Source organism: Anguilla anguilla, chromosome 4, assembly GCF_013347855.1.
Source record: "Anguilla anguilla isolate fAngAng1 chromosome 4, fAngAng1.pri, whole genome shotgun sequence".
NCBI lineage: Eukaryota > Metazoa > Chordata > Actinopteri > Anguilliformes > Anguillidae > Anguilla > Anguilla anguilla.
Window position 1 is genome coordinate 13,146,260 of NC_049204.1, and position 25,120 is coordinate 13,171,379.

A 25,120-nucleotide genomic window follows, 5' to 3' on the forward strand; every position below is an offset into this window, starting at 1 on the left:
CATCGCCTTGCCATGCACAGGCTAGGAAAAAAAGAAAAGCTACTCATATGTATTATTTCTAAGACACGCTTTATGTAGGCGTGTCTCAGAAAATGTAGGATATGCGTCCACTATTAATCTACATTTGTGTGTGACTTCCAACGTTTCGTTTCCATCGCATTACCTTATTGTAAATTTGCTACGGCTTATTTACACATATAATAAGAAATATGATTACGTATCAGCCTACCTCGGCCTTTTGCTTTCCCGATGCAAACATTAATAGCCTAACGTTGTCAGAGAGCTATCGGAGAGGTGTCCATAGAGTGTAATTCAGGCAGTGCTACACTACGGGAATCCATTGTTTATTGTACGTTAGCTACGTTCTCTCATATTCAAAATGTACAAGATAGCGAATTGGGGAAAGGCTTGAAGATCTACAATACAGTTTCTCAACGGGTTATCTCCCTGCGTGTATTTAAGAGTGTGAAACACAGAGGACTTCACAATTTCAGCTAGCTACATAGCTAATTATTAGCCAGACATACAAGCACAAACATCACACGCATGAAAATATGTGTAACTTGGCTGGCCAGTTCGTTCCAAGCCGCATAACGTACACGAAAAATATTTAGAAGTTTAGACTATGTGACGCGTATTTTAAAAGAATATAATATGCTTGTCCCTTTACAAAGAGCTGGATAAGACAAACCGGTTAACTAATAAGCTAACATTACATGAAAGGACAATATAGCTAAAATAATTTTGTCATATTGCTCATACACTTGCTTTTGTCCATTTCCAGTTTGGCTAAGGTGTAGCTATAGCGCTATACGGGACCACGCATTACACTTGGACGTAAAAAAAAATCTGACATGTCAAACGGATGTAGACACATGTAGCTATATACAACTTACCTTCTTTTACTCCAGGTAATTTGTTCTGATCAATACTAAAATCAGCCATGTTGGTGATATTTCAATCGCGGTTAGTGTTGAATTATGTGAATTACGTTACAACTCGATTTTCCGAAGGTTATCTGAGACTGATTGATAGCTTTCTGGTAGGTACCCGAAGAATGTTTTGAGCCCGTATGTGCCTTTGATTAGTTTTTTGTGACCGCCTTACTGGCTGGCAGACACAAAATTTTTCACTCAGGAGTAGGACCTCCCTCTCGCTCTTCTGCAGATGCGAATTTGATGCAATGAAACAATCAGGAAAACGCTGCTGTGATAGCTACGGAAAGCAAGATAGATCAAACTGCCAAGCGCAGTATTGCGAAGTCGAATGCAGCAAAAGCGAGAGGAACCACAGCTTTTCATTGATACACCATTATGATGGTGTCATCGGCCAGCCACATTCACTACATCTGTCTGCCAGTTGTTTTTGTTATAATATTTAAAACGCTGACAAATCATTGTAAGGATTATTTAAGGCAGATGAAATATTAGATGAATCTCATTTTATAAGTCAGCATTGATTTTGTTAAAGCTATTATACGTTTGTGCCTTAGAAAGAAAACCAGTATCTATGATTCTTGAAATCATGTGAACTTTTTGTTAGCTAATTGCACAAAAAAGTAAACATGTTTATTTTATGGCATGTTCAACAAATAACCCCACTAGTGCAAACCAGACACATTTGAATTAGTGAGGAACAAATGTTGCCATATGTCTCAGCAGTAATCAGTCCATCTGTTTATTTATCCATCTTCCAATCTATTGTATGGTAATATGTGCATATCCTGTATATCCTGACAAAAAGCCATTTTGAGAGAGAGAGAGAGAGACTTTTAAAAAACCCTTCATTTAACATAACTTTAAACAAAGGGCATTAGAAATAAAAAATAAAGAAACAAACCATACTGATAACCTTATATCCCACCCAATTGAGCTACCCTCAAACAACACCAACAAAACAAAGACCCAAATAAACAAACCAAAGAATATAGAAAAAATACCAATCCTTGCTTAACACATAGTTACTATGTGACTATGTTACTAGTTACTAGAGAGAGAGAATATTAAAATTAGATTAGTGTAATATGTTTTTCTTTCTGAGAGGGCAGATATGAAGCACTCCAGCATACAGACACATACTGATTAGAAGCATATTCCTTTTGTCTCTCTCACACATACAGTACAACAGTCCAAGTGAGCTAATATGTTTACACAGGAGCCACAAAGCACCTGTTTCCCATTTCCTGTTTAGACGCACAGGGTTTGTGATGTAATTACTGTAGCAGGAGGTATAAAAGTGAACAGAAACAGAGAAATTTGCCCTTTTTTCCCTTTTTTTAAAAAAGAGCCCAGTTGGAGAGGACATTTGATGACTTCAAAAATGACAAAATTTGAGAAAAACACAGAACAAATCATAAAACAAACACAAAACAGAAAACTGTGAAAACTAAACTGATTTATCTCACAGCTTTACAGTGTCAGCATGTACATTGTATCAATGTTTTTTCTTAAGCTGTATATCTCACAATAATTATATTTTATGTGCATACCTACACAGTTTCTCCTGAATATGAACAATTAAACTGTAGTTCTTTCAACAAAATTTTATAAGCTATCTGCAGTGACAAATGAGTTTCAATTAAGATTCAAGCTGTTTCCTCACGTCTCACTATCTTGATTCCTTTTATTTATGCTCCCCCTAGTGACTACAGTGAATGCTGCACTTTCTGTGTTCAAGGAGTTGTACAGTATATCTCCATCATTTATTACTTTCTATGGTGTGTGCCACAGCATGACTTGTCTTCTATTTCACAACATGGGCAAATGTTTATGGTCCAAGAGGAGGACAGATGTATGGAGTATCCTTCCCACACACCCCACACAGCACACGCACACACAGACAGCAGTAACAACAAGAACGACAACAATGGCGACTACTATTACTACAATTAATATACGCATTTAACTTTTAACAAATGACATCATACATGATATCATAACAAATTTGGATTTATTGAAAAGTAATATGCCATGTTTACACATAATTAGCTAGTGTATTGGGAGGGGATAATGGCAAAACCTGGAAGCAAAATAATGACATAATATAGCTTGTATTTCATTTAAACAAATGCATTTTATTCAAACCTAACTATTAAATGACCTGATTATAATCTGTCAAAGGACCGGTATGTTAGACATTTTTTGTGCCATAGCAAGATTTCAAAATTTCATTCCATATTCAAAAACTATAGAATACAACAGAATTTGTTTTGTGTCTTTGTATTTTATATTATTTTAAATGTAATATATCCAAGCTAGTAACACTAAAATGCTGTTGAACCAAGCATTAAAAACACAGCTTGGCAAACAGAAATTAATGTATCATCAACATAAAAAAATGTATTGTTATATTTTCCAAAAATTACACAAACTACATTGCACTATATTAAATTCCTGTAAGGGAATCCATTGCATTTTGAACATCTTTGGATCTGATGTTATCCCTTATTAAACAGTAAGTCAGTATTTAAGTATTAAGTCAGTACTACTATTCACAGGTTGCTATATAAGAAAACTCTCAACTTACTGTTCAGCCAATTGTAGATTTACATTGTATTTTTCAGATGGTGCCAGGCCTCAGTGTCTTTGTGAAAGAGATGAACAATGTGGCAGATGCCATTATGGTGATGAGGCTGACTTCAAGTGGCTCAGGATCTCAATTTCATTAAAACTGTATAAATACTGTGGCCCTTTGATGTATGACTTTGATGGATGACCAGAATGACATTTGCTGTTAGAGAGAGGCACTGGGGTCATGTAAGTTACCCTGTGATGGATGCTGAAGCATTTCAAAGTGGAGCCAAAGCTTACCTTCGGCATTGGATTGAAGAGCCCATCTCCACAATGGCATCACTTACGACAATTAATTCAGATCTCCAATTCACCGCAACTGAACACCCCCCCCCCCCTTTTTTTTTCTCTTTTTTTCAGGTGTTTAAATTAATTAAATCAAAGTGGAGAAAACAATATGCCAAGGGTACATACCTTGCCGCCCATAAATTTAACATTCACTTGATGAAGTGATTCATTTCTTGCCTGAATCTATTTTTCAGCTGAGGAGGTTTATCAGACGTGGATATAACTGCAAATCTTTGTACACCTGTCAGCCAGTTGACGGAAGCTGCCACGTCCACCTCTTGATTTGCAGCCATGCGGGTTCCCTCTCTCCCCCTCCTATTCCAGGCCCCGATTAAAGGAATTGCCCGAGATGGAACGGTGGCAGAAGACTGGTAGACGTTGACTTTCAGACAGCACAGCTCCTCCGGTGTCATGGACAGAGTCCTTTCTACAAATCTGTATCTCGGTCTCTTGGCCTTAATGCTGCTGCACAGAACGCATATTGTGCAAGGCCACAGCCTCTTGAGTCCAGGTAAGTCACAGACAATTCTCTCAAATGCTTCTCATTTCACTCACTTTCTTTGCCTAATGGAAACCTGGATGGTACGACATACGTGAATCGCACTGGTAGCAATAACTTAAGCCTCAATGTTGGATGGTAAAATGTGTGTCCTTTCACTCGTGGTCGTAGGCAGATATTGGCGTTTTAGACGAGTTTGATGAGAGCATAATCAACCATTTCTTTTTAAAATCCAGTTAATAGTCTTTGATATGAAAATAAAATTATACGAATATGTTAACCTACGGGCTTTCCTGAGTTGGCTATTTAAAGGAATACATGTTTAACTTTTGTGATTGCCTAAGATAGATACCTTTTTTATTATCTATTATTTGAGCAAGCTAATCAAGAATGAGCCTTTCTGACCCATTTATTTAATGAGATTGAATGAGAGTAAATTGAGGCTGACTTCATTCAGCCTCACAATGAAAATACTGTCTGCCCAGTGGATCTAATCTAAGCCTTTCTTTTTAGATTCAATTTTCATATGGCTGTTGTGTATTCACTGGCTTTTCTAGGGTGTATGGCATTGACATTTTTTGGAAATATTTTATTAAATCTTTGTACTGCCAATTGTATTATCATCCATGTGTATAATATATATGTTCAGAAGTATCTATGCATTTTATTGATATTAATTTGATTTGAATGTATGTCACTGATGTAAAATAAAATTACAATGATATCAATCTGTATATACTTCACGTGTGTTTGCTTTTGTTTGGGTTTTAGAAAACCATGTGCTTGGGCCAAAAGAAGAAACAGATGTTCAGAACAAGATACTTGCATTACTGTTGCATAAAAGCCTTGCGCCATTACCAGTGGACAGAAATGAAGCTATCGGTAAGGCAGTTCATAAAAGAAGTAAATGATGATAATAAATCATTAAACAGCTATTTGTGCAGATTAATGAATTAAATAAGCCATCCATAAACAATTAGTGAGCAGTAAACTGTGTTAATGTTACTTATCTTATTGCACAATACATAATGCATGCAAAATAAAATGTACCATTATAATGACAGAGCTTAGGGTCTACCGAGCGAGGGACTCCCACAGATAGTCTATCTGTGTTTTTATGTTTTTACATATAAAAACATACAGGAGCCCCTCTTGCACATTCCGTTTCTCCTGTGCAGTCATGCCCAATGATATGCTCCTGCTAACTGTCTATTTTAATGCCCTTAATAGGTCTGGAAATGGCCAGAAAAATATCAGAGCTCCAGGAGGTAAAGTATGCACATGTATGACCATAGACTATTCAACTGATTGGAAGTTCTTTGTAGCAGTTAACCCCTGGCAAATCAATATACTGTAGCAATTTGCTAATGGCTTTAAATGATTCCTGTAAGATGTAGTTTTTTTTGCGCTGTTGCTATAGGAAATGGCATTGACCATGTCCTGGATATGTGAAACTCTTTGTTTTTGTCTTTGCTTTTTTTATGTTTGTTTGTTGACATCATGATCAGACTAACTGTCATTGGCAAATATCTCAGCAGGGAATGGGGTTGGGCTGCTTGAGAGCTTCTCAGTTCTGTTCACTGAGCAGTGAGTTTAGATTTCATGGCCATGTAATTAATATCAGTGCATGGGTCGGAGGGAGTCATAGTACACACTCAGTAGGGCTGTAGATTACACATTCTATAGGATTGTACAGTATACATTCAGCAGGTATGTACAGTTCAGTATGGCTGTTTAGTATGTGTTCAATAGAGCTGTACACAGTCAGCAGGGCTGAGATAGCTCCTGCCATGTTAGGCTCAGTCTCAGCACTGCAATGGTATTCCAACGAGCCTCAAGGTTTCTTCTGACCATGATAATCTGTCCTTCAGCTGGAGGCTTTGAAAAAAGACCTTGACCTGCAGAGGGAGTTTGTCTCAGACACAGTGATGCCTCTTCCCAGCAAAAGAGGAGTGAATAATCCAAGTAAGTATCAAGCCATCTTCACCAAGTGCATTGATGCCAACCAGGCTAGCGTCATTGACACTGATGATTCATGATGTTTAGCACTCTTTTCACATTCAGGTATCACTATATTTACAACGGAATATTCATATTTTATTGAAGAATTATGAATGTGTGCCCAGATGTGTACAAATGGAAACAAGCGCATGTTCGTTATTTGTAAGGCCGCAAATTGCAAATGATTAAAAAGACACACACACACACACGCACATATGCACACGCACACACACACCTACATGGGCAGATAGATTCTATTTGCTGCTATATTTTACAGAGATTTGATGGAAACTGAGAGTCTTACAGGCTTTTTTTTTTGGCAGGTTGCTTCTGGAAGTACTGTGTCTAACAAAAAGGAAAGAGACTACTGGCACTGACTGCACCATCTCCCATAGCATTATAAGAGCTCTTCACAATAACATAGAAAAGCAGGGTTATCTCTGAGCTGCAAATGGTATGACTTCACATAATTAGCATGTAGTGGAATGCTAAGGCTCTTTAACACATTTGTCAACTGTACAGGGTTTAAAAACCTAAGTTATAAAAAAATGCAATATATTGTAAAAATCTCAAAGCAATAAAATCAATTAATTTATTCGTTTCAGGTTAATCTTTTTACTATTAATGTTGCATTTGTTATTATAAGAAATGTGTCATGAAATAGAAAATGAACATTATATACCTAAATTGCTTGTGGGGATGCAACCTACATTATCTGTGCTCTTTTTGGGGTCTAACATGACTATGACTACGAGCCATAACACTGCAGTAGACGGAAAATCATTAATATCTTGTAACTATATTTTTAATGTAAATCTAAAAAAAAAACAATTTCTGCTAATTCAGCACAAATTGCAGCAACTCCATTGCGTGCAGAGATGTCAAATTGCAGCAGAAAAAAGGAATCCCTTTCAAGGTTTCAAATATGCAGGCAACAAAAGGGGAAAAAATGAATGGATGAGCTGATTAAATAGTTGAGTGTACTGCAAAATATGCAATACAAAACATGATCCAGCTGTGGACATAACTGAGAACATTATTGCAAGACTACAGGCATGAAACATATCTCGTAAATAACTATATGACTATATACAACCAACAAAACCCGATAAAATTGTATACATGTTCTTTATGCACATAGGTTTTAACACTTTGCATTAAGTATTAAACTAGAGGGTTTTTTATGGATTTATTTTAAAAAGGATAAATAGCTTTACATAACTGATTCACCTTTAAGGGCAGTTTCACACCAAGTTTGATTCACATTTTTTGGGTTCACGTTGTGGTGCACTTTTTAGCAAAGGTCATTGAGTTCAATATTTTAGTTAGGAAGACTTTGTTTCAGACCAGCGAAATTCAATAAAACCTGAACTCATTTTCAAGCAAATTGACATTCATTTTGTTCATACACTTACTACATTCACTTTTATTGACATCACATTACAAGTTTTCAAATAACAAGGCTTTAGTCACAGTCTGTTTGCTATCTGTTCAACCTTGATCAGAATTCTGTAAAGATATATATTCTAGGGCACCAACCCACTTGGGCTTCCTGTACGAATTGTCGGTGCTTTCACAAATTAACTGCATTAATTCATACATTTGACTTAGGTGGGATTAATTATGAGTGTAACCATATTAATTGTTTCATAAATAAATGGCTCCATAAACTGCTGGTTCAAATCAGTCAAATGTTAACATACTCCACTCAAGTCCATAACTGGCTGCAGGACTGTACAGGGAGGGAGGTACGTCAGCCAAAGAGACATTCATGTCTTATCAGCGACCTCCTCATGTCATTCAGACACACAGTCCAGCCTGCAGAAGCAGCCGATTAACACCACATTGAATTTTGGACGAGAACACATGCCACACACATTTTGACTAAGGAGACTGCAGCGATGCTCATCAACTCTTGCAAACTGGAGAGAAAACGAGGCACAATTTGTTTTTAAATGTTGACTTTTGTAATCCACTGGCATTATATTGATGTTTATAGTCAACCTCCTTTGTACATAGGTGGTTGACAATGGCACCTGCTGTTGGCATATTTAATTAATTTCAATCTTAAACTGGACACCAGAGGGCATCAAAGTCATAGTTACTACATACAAATATAGCAGCCATGCAACGACATTCCTATCAGTGCCTCACAATCATCATGTTGATTAATCAAATGTATCACAGTCAGTGGAAGGGAAGCTATAGCAAAGGGGTGGGCTATCAGAAAACATATATCCTTCTGCTGCATTTAATCTTATTTGAATTAAGTTTGTATAGTGCTTTGCCTATATAACGATTCATTGGTATTAGCATACTAACTATGTAATAAAAGTTTTAAGAACAATTTCCAAATATATCTCACAACCTTTTCTACATTTTAAGAATAATTTACTATTTATTTCTTTGGAAATAAACTACATGCTTTATTTTGTCATAGAATCCCTGAAGTGCAATAGCATTGTACAGTAGTTCTACAGAAAAATTTAATTGAATCATTCCACTATTGAAAATGATTGAAAAAACTACAACAACATATTCGTTGTCCATATGGGTTGAAATGCTTGATATTACAAACACTCCAATTCATCAGCAATACACCCGAGGGCCTATGCCGAGGTAATTCAATGCTTATTTATGCTGTAGTGAGACCGAGGCAGTGCAGACACTGCTATCAATAGCCTGGAGAAGATGCAATGCAGGTGTCAAGTACCTTGATTAGATAGCCTTTCTGGTAAGATAGAAGAGTCACATTACTTTACCTGAGAACTGCATGGTTCTCGCAGCCTTGGCATGCGCTACGAAAGGTTTTTAAAGGTTACCTGCACGATGGTCTCCAATGTATTAAAGCATATTGAATGACCATGATAAGGGAAGGGAAGAGATACTTATGTGGAGGATAAGCAAAGGGAGTTTTTGACCGCTGTTCAGCCGAACAAAAACTAAGGAGGTCCTGCAACTGTGAAGTCCTACAGTCTGCAGCAACATGAGCTGACAACGTCGCGCGAGTCATTATCGCCAACCCTGCCGTCTCTCTGTACACAGGACGGGACTACTACAGTATCATGAGGTAATTCCATTTGTCACTAATAGCAGAAAATCATAGTCCTGTCATGTAGTTCATAATTAATGCTGAGAAAGATTGTGTTCTACCTTTTACTTTAACATGTAAATCCTTAATGTCTGGCATCAGGGGCATTAATGTGAATTAAACTGTTTCAATCCATTTTGTTTCTAGATATTTTGTTCAGTATCTAGGATAAATAAAATGTTTTGTTTAGCCATTCCACAAATTGATTCTTCTGAATGAATAATTTCCTTTTAAAAGAATTGTTTTATTAATAGGTTTTGTTTTATTAATCTTTTTAAACCTTCTTCTGCAAAACAAAAATCGGGAAATGAAAATGAGTATTAATTAATAAAATTAAATACATTCAATTCAATAAAGAAGAATAATATGAAGAAAATAAAGAATAATGAACCAAAATGACTCAAAATGAAATAGACAGTGAAATCTGTTGGTTTGCTATTCTCCTGTAAATATTGCAGTGCTAGCCATAATGTTGGCCTTCTTGAACAGGACAGGTTCTCAGTTTTTATTAAACAGCTATTACCTTCTGAGGAGAAAGAGGAGATAACCCCAAAAGATGAAGATCTCATTACAGGAAGCAAGCTTAGCAATGTCACCATTACCAGTGTGGCCAAAAAGTTGAGGCTTTAATGAGTGTAAGGACACACACATCGCAATGGATCCACCAGTAAATTCAAGATACACATGTCATGGGTCCGTTTGTTACCCTGTTGGTTTTCTGCTGATGTGGTCATCTTCTATTTCTCTCCATCTCATATGTTGTGTAAAAGGCAGCCACCCCTAAATCTGCCTGGACCCTGGCTATGTCATAAATGGTGACATCCTGGCAAAGAGGACATCCAGGAGGGTTCATTTCCCAGAAGCACCAATGTTGTTGCCACCCTTGACCCTTGACCTCAGACGATGGTTGCTCAGTGAATAGAGAGAGAGATGGCGGGGCAGGTCCCGGAGGACACGTTGAGCAGCGTCTCCATGGAGGAGCTGGAGTGTAAGATCTGCTACCGCCTCTACAACCTGAGCGCCCGACGGCCAAAGGTCCTGGGGTGCTGCCACCGCCTCTGTGCCAAGTGCCTGTCCAAGATGGCAGGCCTGGTTGAGGAGCCACCATACTCTGTGGCCTGTCCCTTCTGCCGCTATCCAACCTACCTGACAGGGGAGGTGGCGGCTGGCCTCCCTGATGACCACAACATCGTGAAGGCCCTGGCTCTACGGGGCCGAAGGAAACGCAACGCAAAATCTGCCGAACTCCTCCTCAGCCCTGGTGGTCTCAGCTCCGCAGTCAGTGCCTCCTCTTCCTCCACCTCCACCTCCTCCATCTCCTCTCCTCCGTCAAACTCCGCCTCCTTGCAAGGGACCTCCAACTGTCTGGTTGTCACCGTTGTTGAGGCCATTCAGGAATCACCGGACCACCTCCACATCTCCCAGCCCGAAGATGCAGAGAGCCACCTGCCTGGTCCAACGCCCTGGACAGTGTGGAAGTTCATCACCAGGACATGGTGGTTCTTAGCCCAGGCACTGGTTTGTTTCCTGGGGCTGCTGTATTTTGGCTCTCTTCCCCTGGGAATCTTCCTGCTCGTCATGAAGAAGACCTCATTGGGTATTTTCCTAGTCAGTTTGGTTCCCGCTAGTTTGCTGATGCTTGTGGTCTATGACGTTTGCCGCTGGTTTTGTCCACGATATTAATGCCGCAAACTCTCGAGTGGAGAGCCAGTAACTAAGACCAAATTCCATGACTTAATTTTTTTTTGGATTTCTTTGCCACTGGAATACTGAAGTCTGAATTGGTGGAACATGCGTATGTCAAATTTAAAATTGTCTTTTGGTTTTTACATATTGTATATAATATGCACTTTATTGAGAAAAATCACTATACCTTCAATCACATTCCTCTCTTGATAACTAATAGAATGTTGTTTAAGACCTTGCAGTGTTTGAGATTACAAGTATGAAACACTCAGGATACCTGTTTATCTGCTCACATGTATATGGCAAAAGGACTCCACCTTTATTACAATTGGGGGTTGCATTTTAGATCAACTACAGTTTAAAGTATATTTAATGAAATATATTTTCATATTGAAAGTATGATTATTTAGAAAATGTATAAAATTGGTATTCACATTAATCTGGTTTATTAAATACAACTGTTGAAAACATTGACATAATAACCTTTGCACTATTGCATTACTAATTCTGGCTGTGACAGCACATAGAATAAAATATAAGAAAATATACTACAGAAGTACTATACTATAGTACTAATTGCAGCTCAATTTGTTGACTTGCACAACAGAAGGTAAAAATGAGTAGCAAAAGTTGACATCAAAAAGTTGCTTTGTTTTATAAAGCAACACTACTACATAATTAGATTAGCAATAATGATTTTAAATGAGAAAAGGTGTGATGATTAATCACAGATAGTCAAAAATATTTTCAGCGTATGTTTTTAAATATCAATCATTTCAAGTACATATTTTGGGAACATTCATTTTGGTTTGCTTTTAAACTCCAATCATGTTTTATTTGTGAAAAAATATGATATTTTTTGTTAACATCACATGAATTTCCAACTAAAAACAACCATTCCACTTTTATTTGCACTTAAATTTCTTTATGTAAATTGGGGAAGATTTCAGGAATGTGTGTTTTCTCTGTTTGCTTTATTTTAAAAATACTGATCCAGGCACTAGCCTGGCACAAGCCAAAATATATGGTTTCACAGGAAAGAACCTGCATTGCTTCCTGTGTAGTCAAAAACAGACTCCTTTCTGACTTTATTCATGAGGTATGAGGTCATCCCCAAACTGAAACAGGGTGGAGATACAGTGAGGACAACTAATGTGAAGGGGAAGGTGGGGAGTATATCAGGGAGTTGGAAAGTCCAGGGGTCAGAAAGTAAAACTCCAAACCTGCTATGTGTTTTTTCCAGCCATGTAGTCAGCCAGCTGATCTTACTAATTAGTTCTACCTCCTGGCTGAAGAATTGTGCTAATTAGCAAATCCGGGTGTTAGAACAAAATACAGGAGATGACTTTTACTTTCTGAACCTGGATTTTCCACCTTTGACTTGTACAACATATAAGAATGTGCAGAGTTCTTAATTAATCAGTAAGGGTGGGTTGGGGTGTATACATGGGGATTACGAAAGGTGGAGAAGCAGAGAACAGGAGCCTGAAGTGTTGTGTGTGGGATTCAGCTTAAAGTTGGATATGTGTGCTCTGCCATAGAGAGACTCATCAGGGCTCCAGTGATCCAGTGGGGAAAAGTGAAAAGGTGGAAGCAAGTAAAACTGCTGTGTTTCTTTGTTTTACGGCCGTTGGTAACAAATATAATGATAATATATTTCATATAACTATTAAAATGAGCAAGCGCATTTTGCTGTGTCATTGTTGTGTTTGGTGTGCTGGGTGGACACCTCTGAAACAAAAGACAAACAGCATTAGTGAACCGGGAGTGAGGAAGCCCACAGCCTCTGATATGACCAAGAGAGTCTGCTTCAAGTTACACCATGGAAAGCCATGAATATTTCAAAAAGCTCAATGCTTTGTTATGCTGAGAGTCCTTTCCCCACAGAGAATGTCTTAGCAGTTCACAGATACTTGGTTGTGCCATTTCTTGGATCGCCTGAAAAAACTTTTGGGCAGAGAGCTCAGCAGAACCCACTAGAGTTATGAATACCCAAGAGGAAAACAAAACATTCACACCGATGTTGAATCAATAAGATCTAACATACATGACTATGTCCAGAAATAACATAGCTACTGTAGCCTGTGGTTGTAGAACAAGTGAAGATAAAGTATGTGTTGTGTGCTTACTACATCCAACAAAGTACTTTTTCTTTATTTCCCATCTGTTGAAAGTGACTTTGACTGTCCTGACACAGCAGCTATTAAGATTTTTTGGCCAAACGGTTCATTAACAGGCGAGACTTCGTTCCAAGCCAAGCTTTCAACACTGCATGCCACTGAGGACTGCCACAGTGGACATTTCATTTACCACTATTTTCTTCTTTTTGTGCTCAATACAATGGAAATCTGTAGCTGCTCTATTTTGAAGAAAAGCCAGCTTGTTAAGGATTCAGGAGAACTGGAGCGTGGCCTTACTGGGCTCTACATATACTGGAACGCACTGAGGAGCTGACAGCCAGGACAAGAGACAGGCCTAATATAATAAACATGCCCCCTCTTCACACCACACCATCATTGTTAGTAGGTCTGCCTCTGGACCTGGCCCATTATTCTTTAGTATAAAAAAGGGAGAGGTTGGGGTGGGTATTTTGGTCACTGCACTGGACAGCTGAAGTAGTATCCCCAGTTGTAGGACATGCTGGAGTGTCCTGACCGAATTACCTCACCCAGAAGGGCAGGTGGCAGGTTGGAAGGGACCCTCTTGGTAAAATAACGTGGAGTTGTAATTTTACTGAACTGTGTGCAGGGAATTTCTGTCAATAAAAATGGTCAGCAGCAGAGGGCACTGTTAGCTTCTCTTGTGAACCTGCTGTAAAAAATAATTTCTCTTTTTTATTATTTATTAGGTAATATACACAAATACAACATGCTGATATTTTCAATGTTATAATTAATAACACATCCCTGTCAGGCATTGGTAGCCAGTGAGAGGTTTAGTATGCTGATATATATATATATATATATATATATATATATATATATCAATCCCAGAAGCCAAGCTTTATCTACAGAACTTCACGGTTGGGGTGAGGTCGCTGTTTTTGGTTAAAACTGATAAAACCTTTCTTCTTCCTCCATCTCCCAAACAAATGAGTCTTATGGTTACATTGTTACGCATGCTGACGTCAATTTAAGAAGCACCTTCAGGATGGGTGAATGCTCCTGACAGGCAGTTGGAACCTAAAGATCATGCTCAAAACCCCAACCAGCACCATTTGAAGTGCTGATATTAAGATTATTTCCATGCTCTCCACGATAGCTTCAGCTGTACTCCGTAAATAACATAGGATTAAGAGAGGGTGGCACATCAGAATCCATTCTAATGAACAGGCAGCACTGGGTTCATGGATGTTCTATTTATACATCGCATAGAGTAGCGTGTATAGCGAGTGCCGGGAATGTCAGCCTGTTAGATCCCAGCCTGTGGCTCCACTGGTGAAATGCAAGGCAATCTGCCAGGAACATTTTGAGGATTATTTTAGGCTGCCCCTAATCTGAGGTGGCCTAACTCAGACGGTGTCTATGTATGCCTGAGTCTGTCTTCCAGTGCAGCAAAGCAGGGCTTTGTATGCCACCCAAAATGTATTGAGTTACATTCGTTACTCCAGCAGAAAAAACCAAAATACATTTTTGACTTGGGAAAGGACAGAAACACAGTAAATCTTTTTAGAAATTATGTATATTTCAATGAATACTAATTAGGACCAACCCAAAAAGTCAGCAATTCTTGTCTAGCATCAAAACATCGATCCAACTTCAATGCTCATTTCTGGCAGTTGGTTCAAGATCAAACTATTAGAATTCTGACAAATTTTCAAGTCAATATTTTCACCGAATGCTTGGCAAACAGTCAAATACAATTTTATCAATTTAAAGTACCAAATTGTTAGTCAGTTGTTTAAAGCGTTTATTCAAATGATGATCAATTCATTATGCATAGCCTAGGCAGCAAATAACTGTTGTAAAATCCATTGCTGCTCCAAGCCTTGTTCTGTTCTGATTTAACCTGGAAAGGTGTCAATTGAAGTATTTACTTTTGTGAGGTGGTGAAAACTGATTGTAGCTTGCTGAATAATAGTTGGCTAGTATAACTCCTCAAAATGTATGCTTATTGACCCGTTCTTTTCTTAATCCGGAGACCTTTTAAACCATTAACCAATAATTTGGCACCTTTCTCTTTCTTAAATCTTGAGGTTGAACCCTGATACGTATGTAGTTTATCAGGATTTCATATTATCTGCACTAAACTAATCTCCTAAAACAAGTAAAACCTGTTTTTTTTCAAAACCTGCCATTTCTGCACCCCATTGAGCATGTGCGTCCCAAAACCGGTTTCCCAAGTTAATTGGTGATGCGATGATGCGTCTCCTACACATTCTCTGGGTTTTTCCTGGTTCACAATGAGGCAGAGGTAGGACCTTAATCCTGATCAAGTGATAATAATTTACCACATCTTGTTAGTAATGTGAATTATACTTTTAACAAACAGTGATGATCAGATGACTGTATTGTCATTTCACCTGCCCTCTTCATTGTCCTCATCGCAAACTTTCTTTCTAAAAAATCGGTTATTCGATGATTCACTCAGTGAGAATGCGGTCAGAACCCCAGTAGGATGCCAGCGCACTTGGTGTAAGCACAAGAGTGGACATGAGCGGCAGCATCTCCAAGGAAACGGCAAAGCATTATGTCACAACCCAGGCTCGTTACCCATTGCAGCAGCTGGAGGCTAGAGGTTGGAAAGAGCTCAGTAACGCATAAGCCACGCCTCCCTCCCCCATCACTCGGGAAAGTGATGTCTCGGAGAAGCCGACGCGCTCCCACACAATGGGGGGGGCGATAGCCCCCACGGCAGCGGTTAATACGATTAGCCGCGCAGGCTGGCCTGCGTCAGTGCACGGGGGTCAATCGTGCGGATTACCTCGCCAGCTCAATGCCTAGACAGCAGCAGCATTCACTTTAATTTGTTTTGCTTGGTTTTTTTTAAGCACCTGCCATTTTTTGAGAAGATTAACGAGTCTGGCTCAAATTCTGAAGCACATCCCATAGCTTTTTTTTAATTTTTTGTCTGTTCCTGTGGAAAACTTCCCCCACAGCTGGGCAGGCCCACAAAGGCAATTGTTCACCTGGGGTCCATCTAGCGCACCTGGAAATGGGATTCCCTCCATTCCACCCTCGGCACCTGGATTGATCTACCCCTGGACGACGCCTCTTGCCCCCCTCTCTCACGGCGTAGCCCCCTCCTCCCCTTCCCTGGAGCCCACTCCATCGCTGCGACTGGGTTGAGGGCTTCTTGTACCCCTGAAAGGAGCCTCCATGCCACTCTTAAACAACAAGGTGGCCAACGATGAGAACATCGGCTTATCCAAACCTGTGAACGAGGCGAAGGCCCTTGTGGATGCACTCAGCAAGGTAAGAGCAGCTAAATGTAAATAGATTGCAGTGCATGGGGGTGTGGTCTTTTAAAGGGCACATATTCTTTCTAAAGTTCCAAAATCTTTTGAGTGACTCAAAAAGCAAAGCTTTAATCAGGGCGAACACTGCATATCCTTTAATGGTGTCCAATGTCAAATAAATGCACAAGAATTAATCTACATATATGTTCAATACATGACGGGGATATATGATGATTTTATTGGAAGAAAGATGAGACAGTTCATGAGTGATCAAAATACAGATTTTTTTTTTCTTTAAGATAGAATTATTACTGACTTATGATTACTGTTTCCATATCTATCTCAACCAATGTGGTGTAAATGCATTGCAACCCATTTGACAGGACAAGAAGGATGGTTCTACCAATACTGCACCCAGTGCCAGCCCTAGCCTCTCAGGAGCCCTAAGCAAAATGTGAAAATTATAAATAATATATATTTTTTAGAATAATTAGAGGTGGTAGCGGCAGTGTAGCATAATGGGTAAAGAATCAATCAATCAATTTAAATCCATTTTTATTTGTATAGCGCTTTTAACAAAGGAGCTTTGTCACAAAGCAGCTTTACAGAGAACCGGCCCCCAAAGAGTAAGCCTAGGGCAACACTGGCAAGGAAAAACTCCCTGACTGATAGCAGGAAGAAACCTTGAGCAGAACCGGACTCAGGAACTGTTCTTATAACCTAAAGGTCACAGGTTCGATTCCTGGGGAGGATGCTGTCGTTGTACCCTTGAGTAAGGTACTTAACCTGCATTGCTTCAGTATATATCCAGCTGTATAAATGGATGCAGTGTAAACGCTATGTAAAAAGTTGTGTAAGTCGCTGTGGATAAGAGCGTCTGCTAAATGCCTGTAATGTAATGTAATGGTTGCGGCCCCCTAAGCAGCTGCTAATGTAGCTTATTGGGTTGGACCGTGTTCTACTGTACCACAAAAAGATAATGCATCTAATTTAGGGGGAACAAAAGGGGCTAATTTCACAAGTTTCCATATTACCCTGCAGATCACCTCAGATAATGAACCATAGCAAACTGTTGTTTCATGGTACTGCACAGCAAGCTGGTGGCTTATAAAAAGAAGTGACACTTGTATGAGCGCCTGAACAATCACAAGGTCCTCTATGCTATCTTAAGAGAAAAACTAGTCCATAGTTGAGTTTCCTGGCGTTAGGCAGTTTCACTGCTTTACACCTCGCTCCTGTTCCTCCCTGCACTTGTATCCATGCACCAGGATGTCAAGCACATCCACGTGACAAGCCAGATGAAAGAAACGGGTTTTTCCCTGTGGGTGAAAAAGCACTTTCCATCAGTTGATTGTGCCCATTGTTCAATTCTTCTATAGCAAACGGCAACGTACCAAGAATGCTACAATTTAAATGCACTCATTCAAAACAACAGCCACGCTTATGTGAATCAAAGGGAGAATCCTTTTTGGTTCTGACCTATCAGTCATAGTGCTTGCATAAGGAGAGTAATCTGATCATGATTTTAGTGTTATACAACGTAACCCATGCAGTGTCGTGCAGTTATTATTGGGGAAAGTACTTTGTGCACGGCTGGTGAAAGACTAGTTTTCTGAGATTACTTAATGTGAAAGGTCAATGTGATGTCTCCTTCCATATAGACCAGGGGCACTAAAAGGATTTAGACATTATCTGACAGCTATTGAAAATTGGTCAATTAACCAGACCATTTTTTGATTTATCTCTAAAACTCATACCCACATTTACCATTTTCTGCAAATCACTAAAAATGTCAAAACATTTATATAACCAAAGTACATCTGTGACTAGTTCTCTACATTTCATATGCAAGCTTTATATGTTGGGCAACACAAGGACATGGGACACTTCCATGGTCTGAACCTAAAACACAGCTCTACTACGTAAAGCAGGCATAATATTATGGAGATGGGTATTAAGAAGCTTGTGGGAAGCTTTATGGTGCAAACAAAATTAGATTTCAGTCAATACATTATAATATTGACAGAATACCACAAAAATCCTTTAGATAACTGTGGCAAAGATTATAATGCACTACATATAAAAACATTATTTTCAATGGATCATACTGTTTTGACAAGAAAACATGTGCCTTCATTGAGCAGATGTTTTGTGAACAATACTCATCCATATTGCAATGCCAGTACATTTCAGCTTTTGCATACAAAAATGAGCAGATAAAAAAACAAAAAAACATGTCCAAAGCAGAACTCTGACATGCTGCGTAGTTTAATATTAAAAAGTCAGAATGCTGAGAATAATAAACAACTTAAAACAAGGTGTGATATTGTGTTCAGGTGTTAAGCCGTTTAGGATGTATTAAACATATAAGAAACTGGAACTGGTTAATATTGACATTTGGAGTCAACAATCATTTTTAAAAATTGGATCAAATTAAGTTCACTATATAGGGTTACTAATGTTATATTTCTGATCAGGCAATACTGCCCAGAACTTAAGCGTGTGACTTTCGGCGGCTAGTTTATTTTCATGGCATATTGCAATGTCAAGTCAGAGAAAACTGTTACAGCTCTATTATAAGACACTGGTTTCCTTTTCACCATGCTTACAAGCCTGAAATGGAAGAGGGACAGCCGCCCAAAGCCCTGGAGCTTATCTATGAATAGAGCTTTAATGCAGTGCAGCTTATTAACAATAACTGCCACATGAATCATGCACCAGAACATACACATAAAGCCAGGCCCCAAGAAGTAAATAGAAAAATGTGTGATGATCCAAATGATCTGTTGTGTCCATCATTAACAGCCGTAGTTATTTTCTTGTGCTTTTCCCATATTAAGTACATAAGTACATGTGTGTCAAGACGTAAGGAACATATATTGTATTACATTTCACATAAATGGTGGAATGTTTTACATGAACAGCCATCCCAAACAAAATACCTTTGTACCTTTGCTATAGACATCCCCTGAAAGGCATTGCTGTACAGTTTCCGGAACGTTTTTATTTTTCTTTTATTATAATACTCATTGTTACATTAAAATTTCAACTTGCTACTCATAGACAAACTCTTTTGAGTTTCTCAGAGAAATACCTTGAATGTACATTAAAATTGCTGTAGTAAGAAGACGATGGACCACATTGGTATCCTAGTTGATTGGTAGAGTAACAACTTAATTATTGCTATAAAAACTCTTATTGCTGTAGTATTAGCTCCATCTCTGGTGATAGTCAGATTTTTTCCTATTGTGGCTAGGCGCACTACAGCCTATGGAAACACACCAACAATACTACCTTGGGAATTGTGCCCAAGGAAATGATCTCATAAAGAGAACACAAAATTCCCCATACAGGTACAATATTATAAAGGAGCAGAGACATGGATTTCAGATAAACAAATTCTATTTATTTAGCTTCACTTAAAATCATTTTACACAGCAACCACCATCTTGACCAAGTTTATAATACCACAATATTACAGGTAAATACACTAATCGCTGCAAAGAAGCAGTTAAAAGAACAATTGCCTATACCTCCAACATGGGGAAGTATTAAGGCATATCAACAGGGGAAGAGTAGAGCTTCTTACCACACCACGCGTACTCGTGCCCAGATACGACACACTCTGCAACAAAGTGACAAGTGTTCAGTGCACAATATATCACAGCATGCAGTGTGAAGGGGGAAGGGGAAAAACCACCTATTATGACACCCTCTGCATATACAGCACGATTCACTCCAGAAGCTCCCACTAATCAGGAAGTAGCCTACTGTACACACTAAAGTTTAAACGATAAAATGGCCAGTTGGTTCATCACAAACAAAAGAAAAGAATAGGCATTACAGTGAAAAGAATAAGAGTAGTTATTCAAAGTAACTAAGTTCTAACAAGTTGAGCAGAAAACTAGAAAGGAAGTTCATGCACCTCCCCAGTTACCTGGCTATATATAGCTGGTGAACAAGCAACTGGTAAAATTACTTTTAAATAATTGCCACAGGCTATATATGGGGCTTGACTGAAGTTGTTTATTGACAAAAAAAAACAAAATCCGAGTTCACTCGGTTACACTATCAGAATCAGAACATCACTGAGATATCGGAGCTATTCATTGTCTCTCACTTAACTCAATCCGAAGGGTCCAGAGAGCAAAGTGCAGCGAGAGTGTCTTTCTACTGTTATTTACTCTTTTATGAGACTAACCCTGAGACAAAAATAACTATCATAACTTCAGGGCAAAAATTTATTCTCCGAGCATATATAATGGCATGTACTATAAATAAAATATGTTTGTAAATAATAAAAACTAGGTGAAGTTTGTGGATGAAGTAGCCTTCTGAAAGTTGTTTCCCTGAGCTCGTTTTGAAATACTTTGTGAAGTTAATTTCACTAAACTACTTTTCATGTTCCAAATGTATTTTTAAGTGAAATGGAAACGCTGTGTGATCCTAGTAAAATCTATGCTTAGTTACGCACCTTAGCTTGGCATTTCTATGTTTCTTGTGACAACGTTATTGTGTCAGGTTCAACACAGACACATTGCATGTATGAGTACACCGCATTTATTATTGACACATTTTTTTTAGAGCAAAATTTAGAAAAATTGTTTGGGCAGATTCATCAACAGAAGCTAGATGAACCTTCTGAAGCATAAATTGTGTTGTGTTGTGTCTGTCAGTTAAGATGGCCTTTGAACAGACATTGTTGTCTAGTTGCTTAACAGCTGTGGTCACATTGGATAACATCCTGACTTTTTAATCAGCAAAGATTTTATCTAATATGCTCTTGTTCCCCTGAGAAAATAGATGATGTTTTAGGTCCTGATAAATTGGACACTTTGGTTTTCAATTCTCAGAACAAACTCCAAGGCTCACGTCATTGCGTTGTGTTTACTGGTTTACCGTGATCCTTCATGTTTAGATATCTACTGTGAATGCTCTATTGCCAAAAAGCCCCATAGTCAAACATGGCAGCCTAACCAATTAATAAGCATGGGAATTGGACATGCCCCGCCCTGGTGCAAAATGTATTAATATGATTTTAATTACCTTTACCGTTTCTAGGATAATGAATTCAATATCCTTTTCTGGGATAATTAATGGAATTTCTCTGGGCCAGTTTTGTACTTGCAACCTTTCTTTGTACATCTGTTCACATGTATGCTGTAATTTGATAGAAACTCCTCACTGAGAACTTCAATGTGTACAACACAAACATATTTTCCATAAACAAGAGTCAGACAGAGTAGCATTTAGCTGTGGGTCTCCCCTCTGATAGTGTCACTGTACACAACGCAACATATCCAACTACATTTCTGTTTGAAGCACATGTAGAAACATCTTCTATTTGCTCTGATTCCATGTAGATGTTTTTCTGTGTTTTAGCTTATTCACTATACAAGCTCAACATTCCACTTACTATGATGGTGTAATGATGAATTACAGCCATTTCAAGATGACTCCAAGCAGTGCTTGAAATGGAAAAAATAAATGCTGGTACTCGTATGAATAAAATGTAGAAGACCTGGTCCATTCTGAAACTTCCCATTTTTGAGCCAAGCTAACATGTTGAAAAGGGTCTCATTGCAGCTACCAGAATTTACAGAAATACAGCTGGGGCAAGAAGGTATCAACATTGGCACAGGAAAGAGGAATATGGTAGGATGGCAGTGCATGAGACTCCAGAACATATGTATTGACAACTTGTGTCACCCATTGACTTTCCCTGGGCTAGTGAAAAACATTCTTGAGGGAAATTTTTTTACTGATGTCGTATTTTCAATACTTAAGCACCATTGACTTACACTGAAATGGGTGGCTGAAAGACCTTTACTGGAGCCAACTCTGTTGGTGCTAGAGAGCAACAAGACCTGGAAGTCAGATTAAAAAACGAAGCCCGGCCTTGACCTCTTCGTCTGGAACTACGTAAGATAAAAAGTTGGGGAAATGTAGTCTGAGAAATAAAGTCTATTTATATGACATGACAATGGGTGAGCTCACTTGAATTTAGTCTTATTGACTACAATACAGTGACTCTTGTGAGAATGAGAATCTCCTGAGCACACAAACACTGCATACTTAGAGCTTATGAGAAATAGCAGAATGCTAGCAAAAGTGCTGGTGCTGGTACTCATATGAGCAAAACGTTGTAGTCTTTGTATGGTATACAGGTCTGTTCTGGCCCACTTGAAGCACTGAGTCCAGAAATCCATGAACCCAACCTTCTGGTGTTATCTGTGCCCCTGTGTCTGCCAGGTGGTGGCGTGCTACCGGCACCTGGCCTCATGCGTGGGGGGGTGCACGGACGGCGTACACCTACGGGACGAACTGCGCCGAACACGGGAGCGAGCACAGGAGCTGGCTCTGGCCAATCGGCAGCGCCTGACCACCAGCCTGCGGGACAGGACCCTGCCCAAGGAAGAGCGGCAGGAGATGGAATACCTGTGGGTGGCCTTCTCCTTCAGCCTGGAGCTCCTCCATGCCGACATGTGCAAAGTCTTTGAAATGGGCCAAAGCTTCTCTCTGTCCAACAAGACCACCGCCTTTGTGCAAACCGGCATTCAAGGTAGGAGTCAGGCAGTCAATCTGAATTTTTCACATTTTTCACTCATACTGTAGGTGTAGCCCTTTCAACTGAAATTTTGCTTGCTTCCAATTGATAACCATCCCAAAGGAGCTTTCCCCATTGGGTAAAAGGAAAATAGTTATTGACAACATAAGATTATACAAATTCCTTTCCAATTTTCAGGGAAGACTACAGAGGTGGCTGCCCGGGCCTTGAGCCTGCCAGACCTGAACCACGATGAGACACCGCCTAGTGTGGAGCGGCTGGAGCAGAGTGCTCTGGAGGTGGAGATTGCCCGAGTGGACCAGATGATTGAGGACATGGAGCTGAAGGTTAATGTGCTGCGCTGGACGGTGGAGGCCCGGGGGCCACAGTACGCCGACCCCGTCAGTACTGACAGTGCCTCTCTGGCCCTACTCGCCATGGACGAGCAAGAGCCGGACCGTTGCTGTGACCGAAGCCAAATCTTTGTGATCATGATGCTGTGTGGGGTAGCCACCCTGGCTATTGTGTTGTCTGTCTGCGTAGTTTTCTTAGCTTGAGCCTTCCTCGAAAACTACTTGGTCTCACTTTTATCTGTTGGAGTCAAAGTTCACCACAGCAGTTTCTGAGCAACTGCAGGGATGACAATGTGCTTGTTTTTACTCTTCCATTTTGGATCAAGATGGGTTCTTACCTGATGTTTGGGAGCTACAGACTGAGGTTGTTGTGACAGCAAGACATGAATATTTTACTGTCTGAAAATTATTTCAAGGACACAGCTGTTTAGAAGGCCCAAACAAAATATGTGGTGAAAGTTTAACAATGAAACAATGCTTGCATCGATTCTTTTTCACATTAATTATAAATATCTCACTACATTTAACATCTCACAAAAATTGATAAAACAAACATTATGTCTGTATACATGCATGACTGCACAGAATACAGTAGCTTTGGCTTAGTCAGATTAAAGTTAGTTTGAAAATTGTAACAACAACTCTATGGCATTGACTGTTAAAAAATCAGCGTAAGTAAAAAAATCTCCTAACCAGCACATCATATATGATTCTGTCACTTTGTATTATGGTAATTGTGATTTTAATTCCTTTAAACATGTTGCAGTTCTCAATGTTTTTGTTTAAAATGACCACATTCTGTGAACATAGAAAATAAGCTGCTATTACTTCCAGAGTTTTTCTTTTTCTTCACGGCAGTGTTTATAGTTCCCCTTGCAATGTGAACACTGTGTCTGTAGCGACAGAGCTGAATCATATATGAGGAGAGATATAACTAGTTACTGGCAGTTTAGAAAAGAAGGAATTTACAGTTGATGCCAGCATGATTTGAGCATTTGCCATCTGAAACTTAATTTCTCTGATACCTCTGTTGAACCACCTTTGTTCTTAATCATTAATGTGCTGTATAGTCTTGAAACTGCCAGTCAAAACACACCTAATATTCTCCAACAACTACAATCTGACGGATGCATGAAACTGAGGCCTCATTACCAAGTTCCACTGTGGTTGTTTCCCACCAGTTCCACCAGGGTTTCCTTGTTTGGCACTATGGCTAGAAGTAGTATTGGAGAAGACTCATAATGCTGAATAAAAATATGTTATATGTATAATATTAAAAGCTGCTGTCAAGGAATGATTACACAAGACTGCCAACATGGCAGAAGGATGCTGGATTATTTATTTTAATTATTTTTAAAAAAGAGACAATCTTGGTTGTCAGAATTAAGGTATCAGTCTGTATTATGGCCGAAAATATGTATATCTTTTTTCCTTTATTCATTCTGAATCTTTGTTATATACTGGTTTATTTAAAATATATATGGCACTGTGGATTTCTTCAAAAAAAGAAAAAGAAAAAGAAAACAAAGGTTGTGCTGAGAAATACTAATTGAATCATCAATAAAACACTTCAACCTTTAATGAAAGGTTGTTTTCTATCTCAGCTAAATAATATTAGCATGTGAACATGTCAATAATTGATTTTCAATACCCATGTAATTTAGTGACAAGATGAAATTGGCTGTCTG

General features: G+C 38.9%; 4 protein-coding genes across 7 annotated transcripts in view; 3 read left to right on the forward strand and 1 right to left on the reverse strand.

The window, feature by feature from the left end:
* ccdc50 (coiled-coil domain containing 50) overlaps positions 1-1,196 on the reverse strand; it is a 34,791-nt gene extending 33,595 nt beyond the window's left edge. For 2 of the 4 annotated variants that reach the window (XM_035413829.1, XM_035413827.1), the window contains exon 1: positions 897-1,184. In XM_035413829.1, coding sequence (XP_035269720.1) covers positions 897-945 — 49 coding nt within the window. In that variant the 5' untranslated portion in view covers positions 946-1,184. Of the gene's footprint in view, positions 1-896 lie in introns of all 4 variants that reach the window. The other 2 variants (XM_035413825.1, XM_035413826.1) reach the window with 2 other exon arrangements.
* Positions 1,197-4,223: 3,027 nt separating this feature from the next.
* uts2d (urotensin 2 domain containing) lies at positions 4,224-6,906 on the forward strand. Its single transcript, XM_035412232.1, has 5 exons — positions 4,224-4,368; positions 5,128-5,238; positions 5,587-5,624; positions 6,228-6,321; positions 6,681-6,906. The coding sequence occupies exons 1-5, from the start codon at positions 4,269-4,271 to the stop codon at positions 6,704-6,706; spliced, it is 369 nt and encodes a 122-aa protein (XP_035268123.1). The 5' UTR covers positions 4,224-4,268; the 3' UTR covers positions 6,707-6,906.
* A 3,472-nt stretch (positions 6,907-10,378) lies between these two features.
* On the forward strand, positions 10,379-11,131 carry LOC118225226 (E3 ubiquitin-protein ligase RNF182-like). The gene has a single exon (XM_035413339.1). The coding sequence runs from the start codon at positions 10,379-10,381 to the stop codon at positions 11,129-11,131; it is 753 nt and encodes a 250-aa protein (XP_035269230.1).
* A 5,098-nt stretch (positions 11,132-16,229) lies between these two features.
* On the forward strand, positions 16,230-23,636 carry rgs9bp (regulator of G protein signaling 9 binding protein). The gene is made up of 3 exons (XM_035416392.1): positions 16,230-16,548; positions 22,785-23,094; positions 23,278-23,636. Exons 1-3 carry the CDS (start codon positions 16,453-16,455, stop codon positions 23,634-23,636), a joined length of 765 nt encoding a protein of 254 aa, XP_035272283.1. The 5' UTR covers positions 16,230-16,452.
* The last annotated feature ends 1,484 nt before the right edge of the window (positions 23,637-25,120 follow it).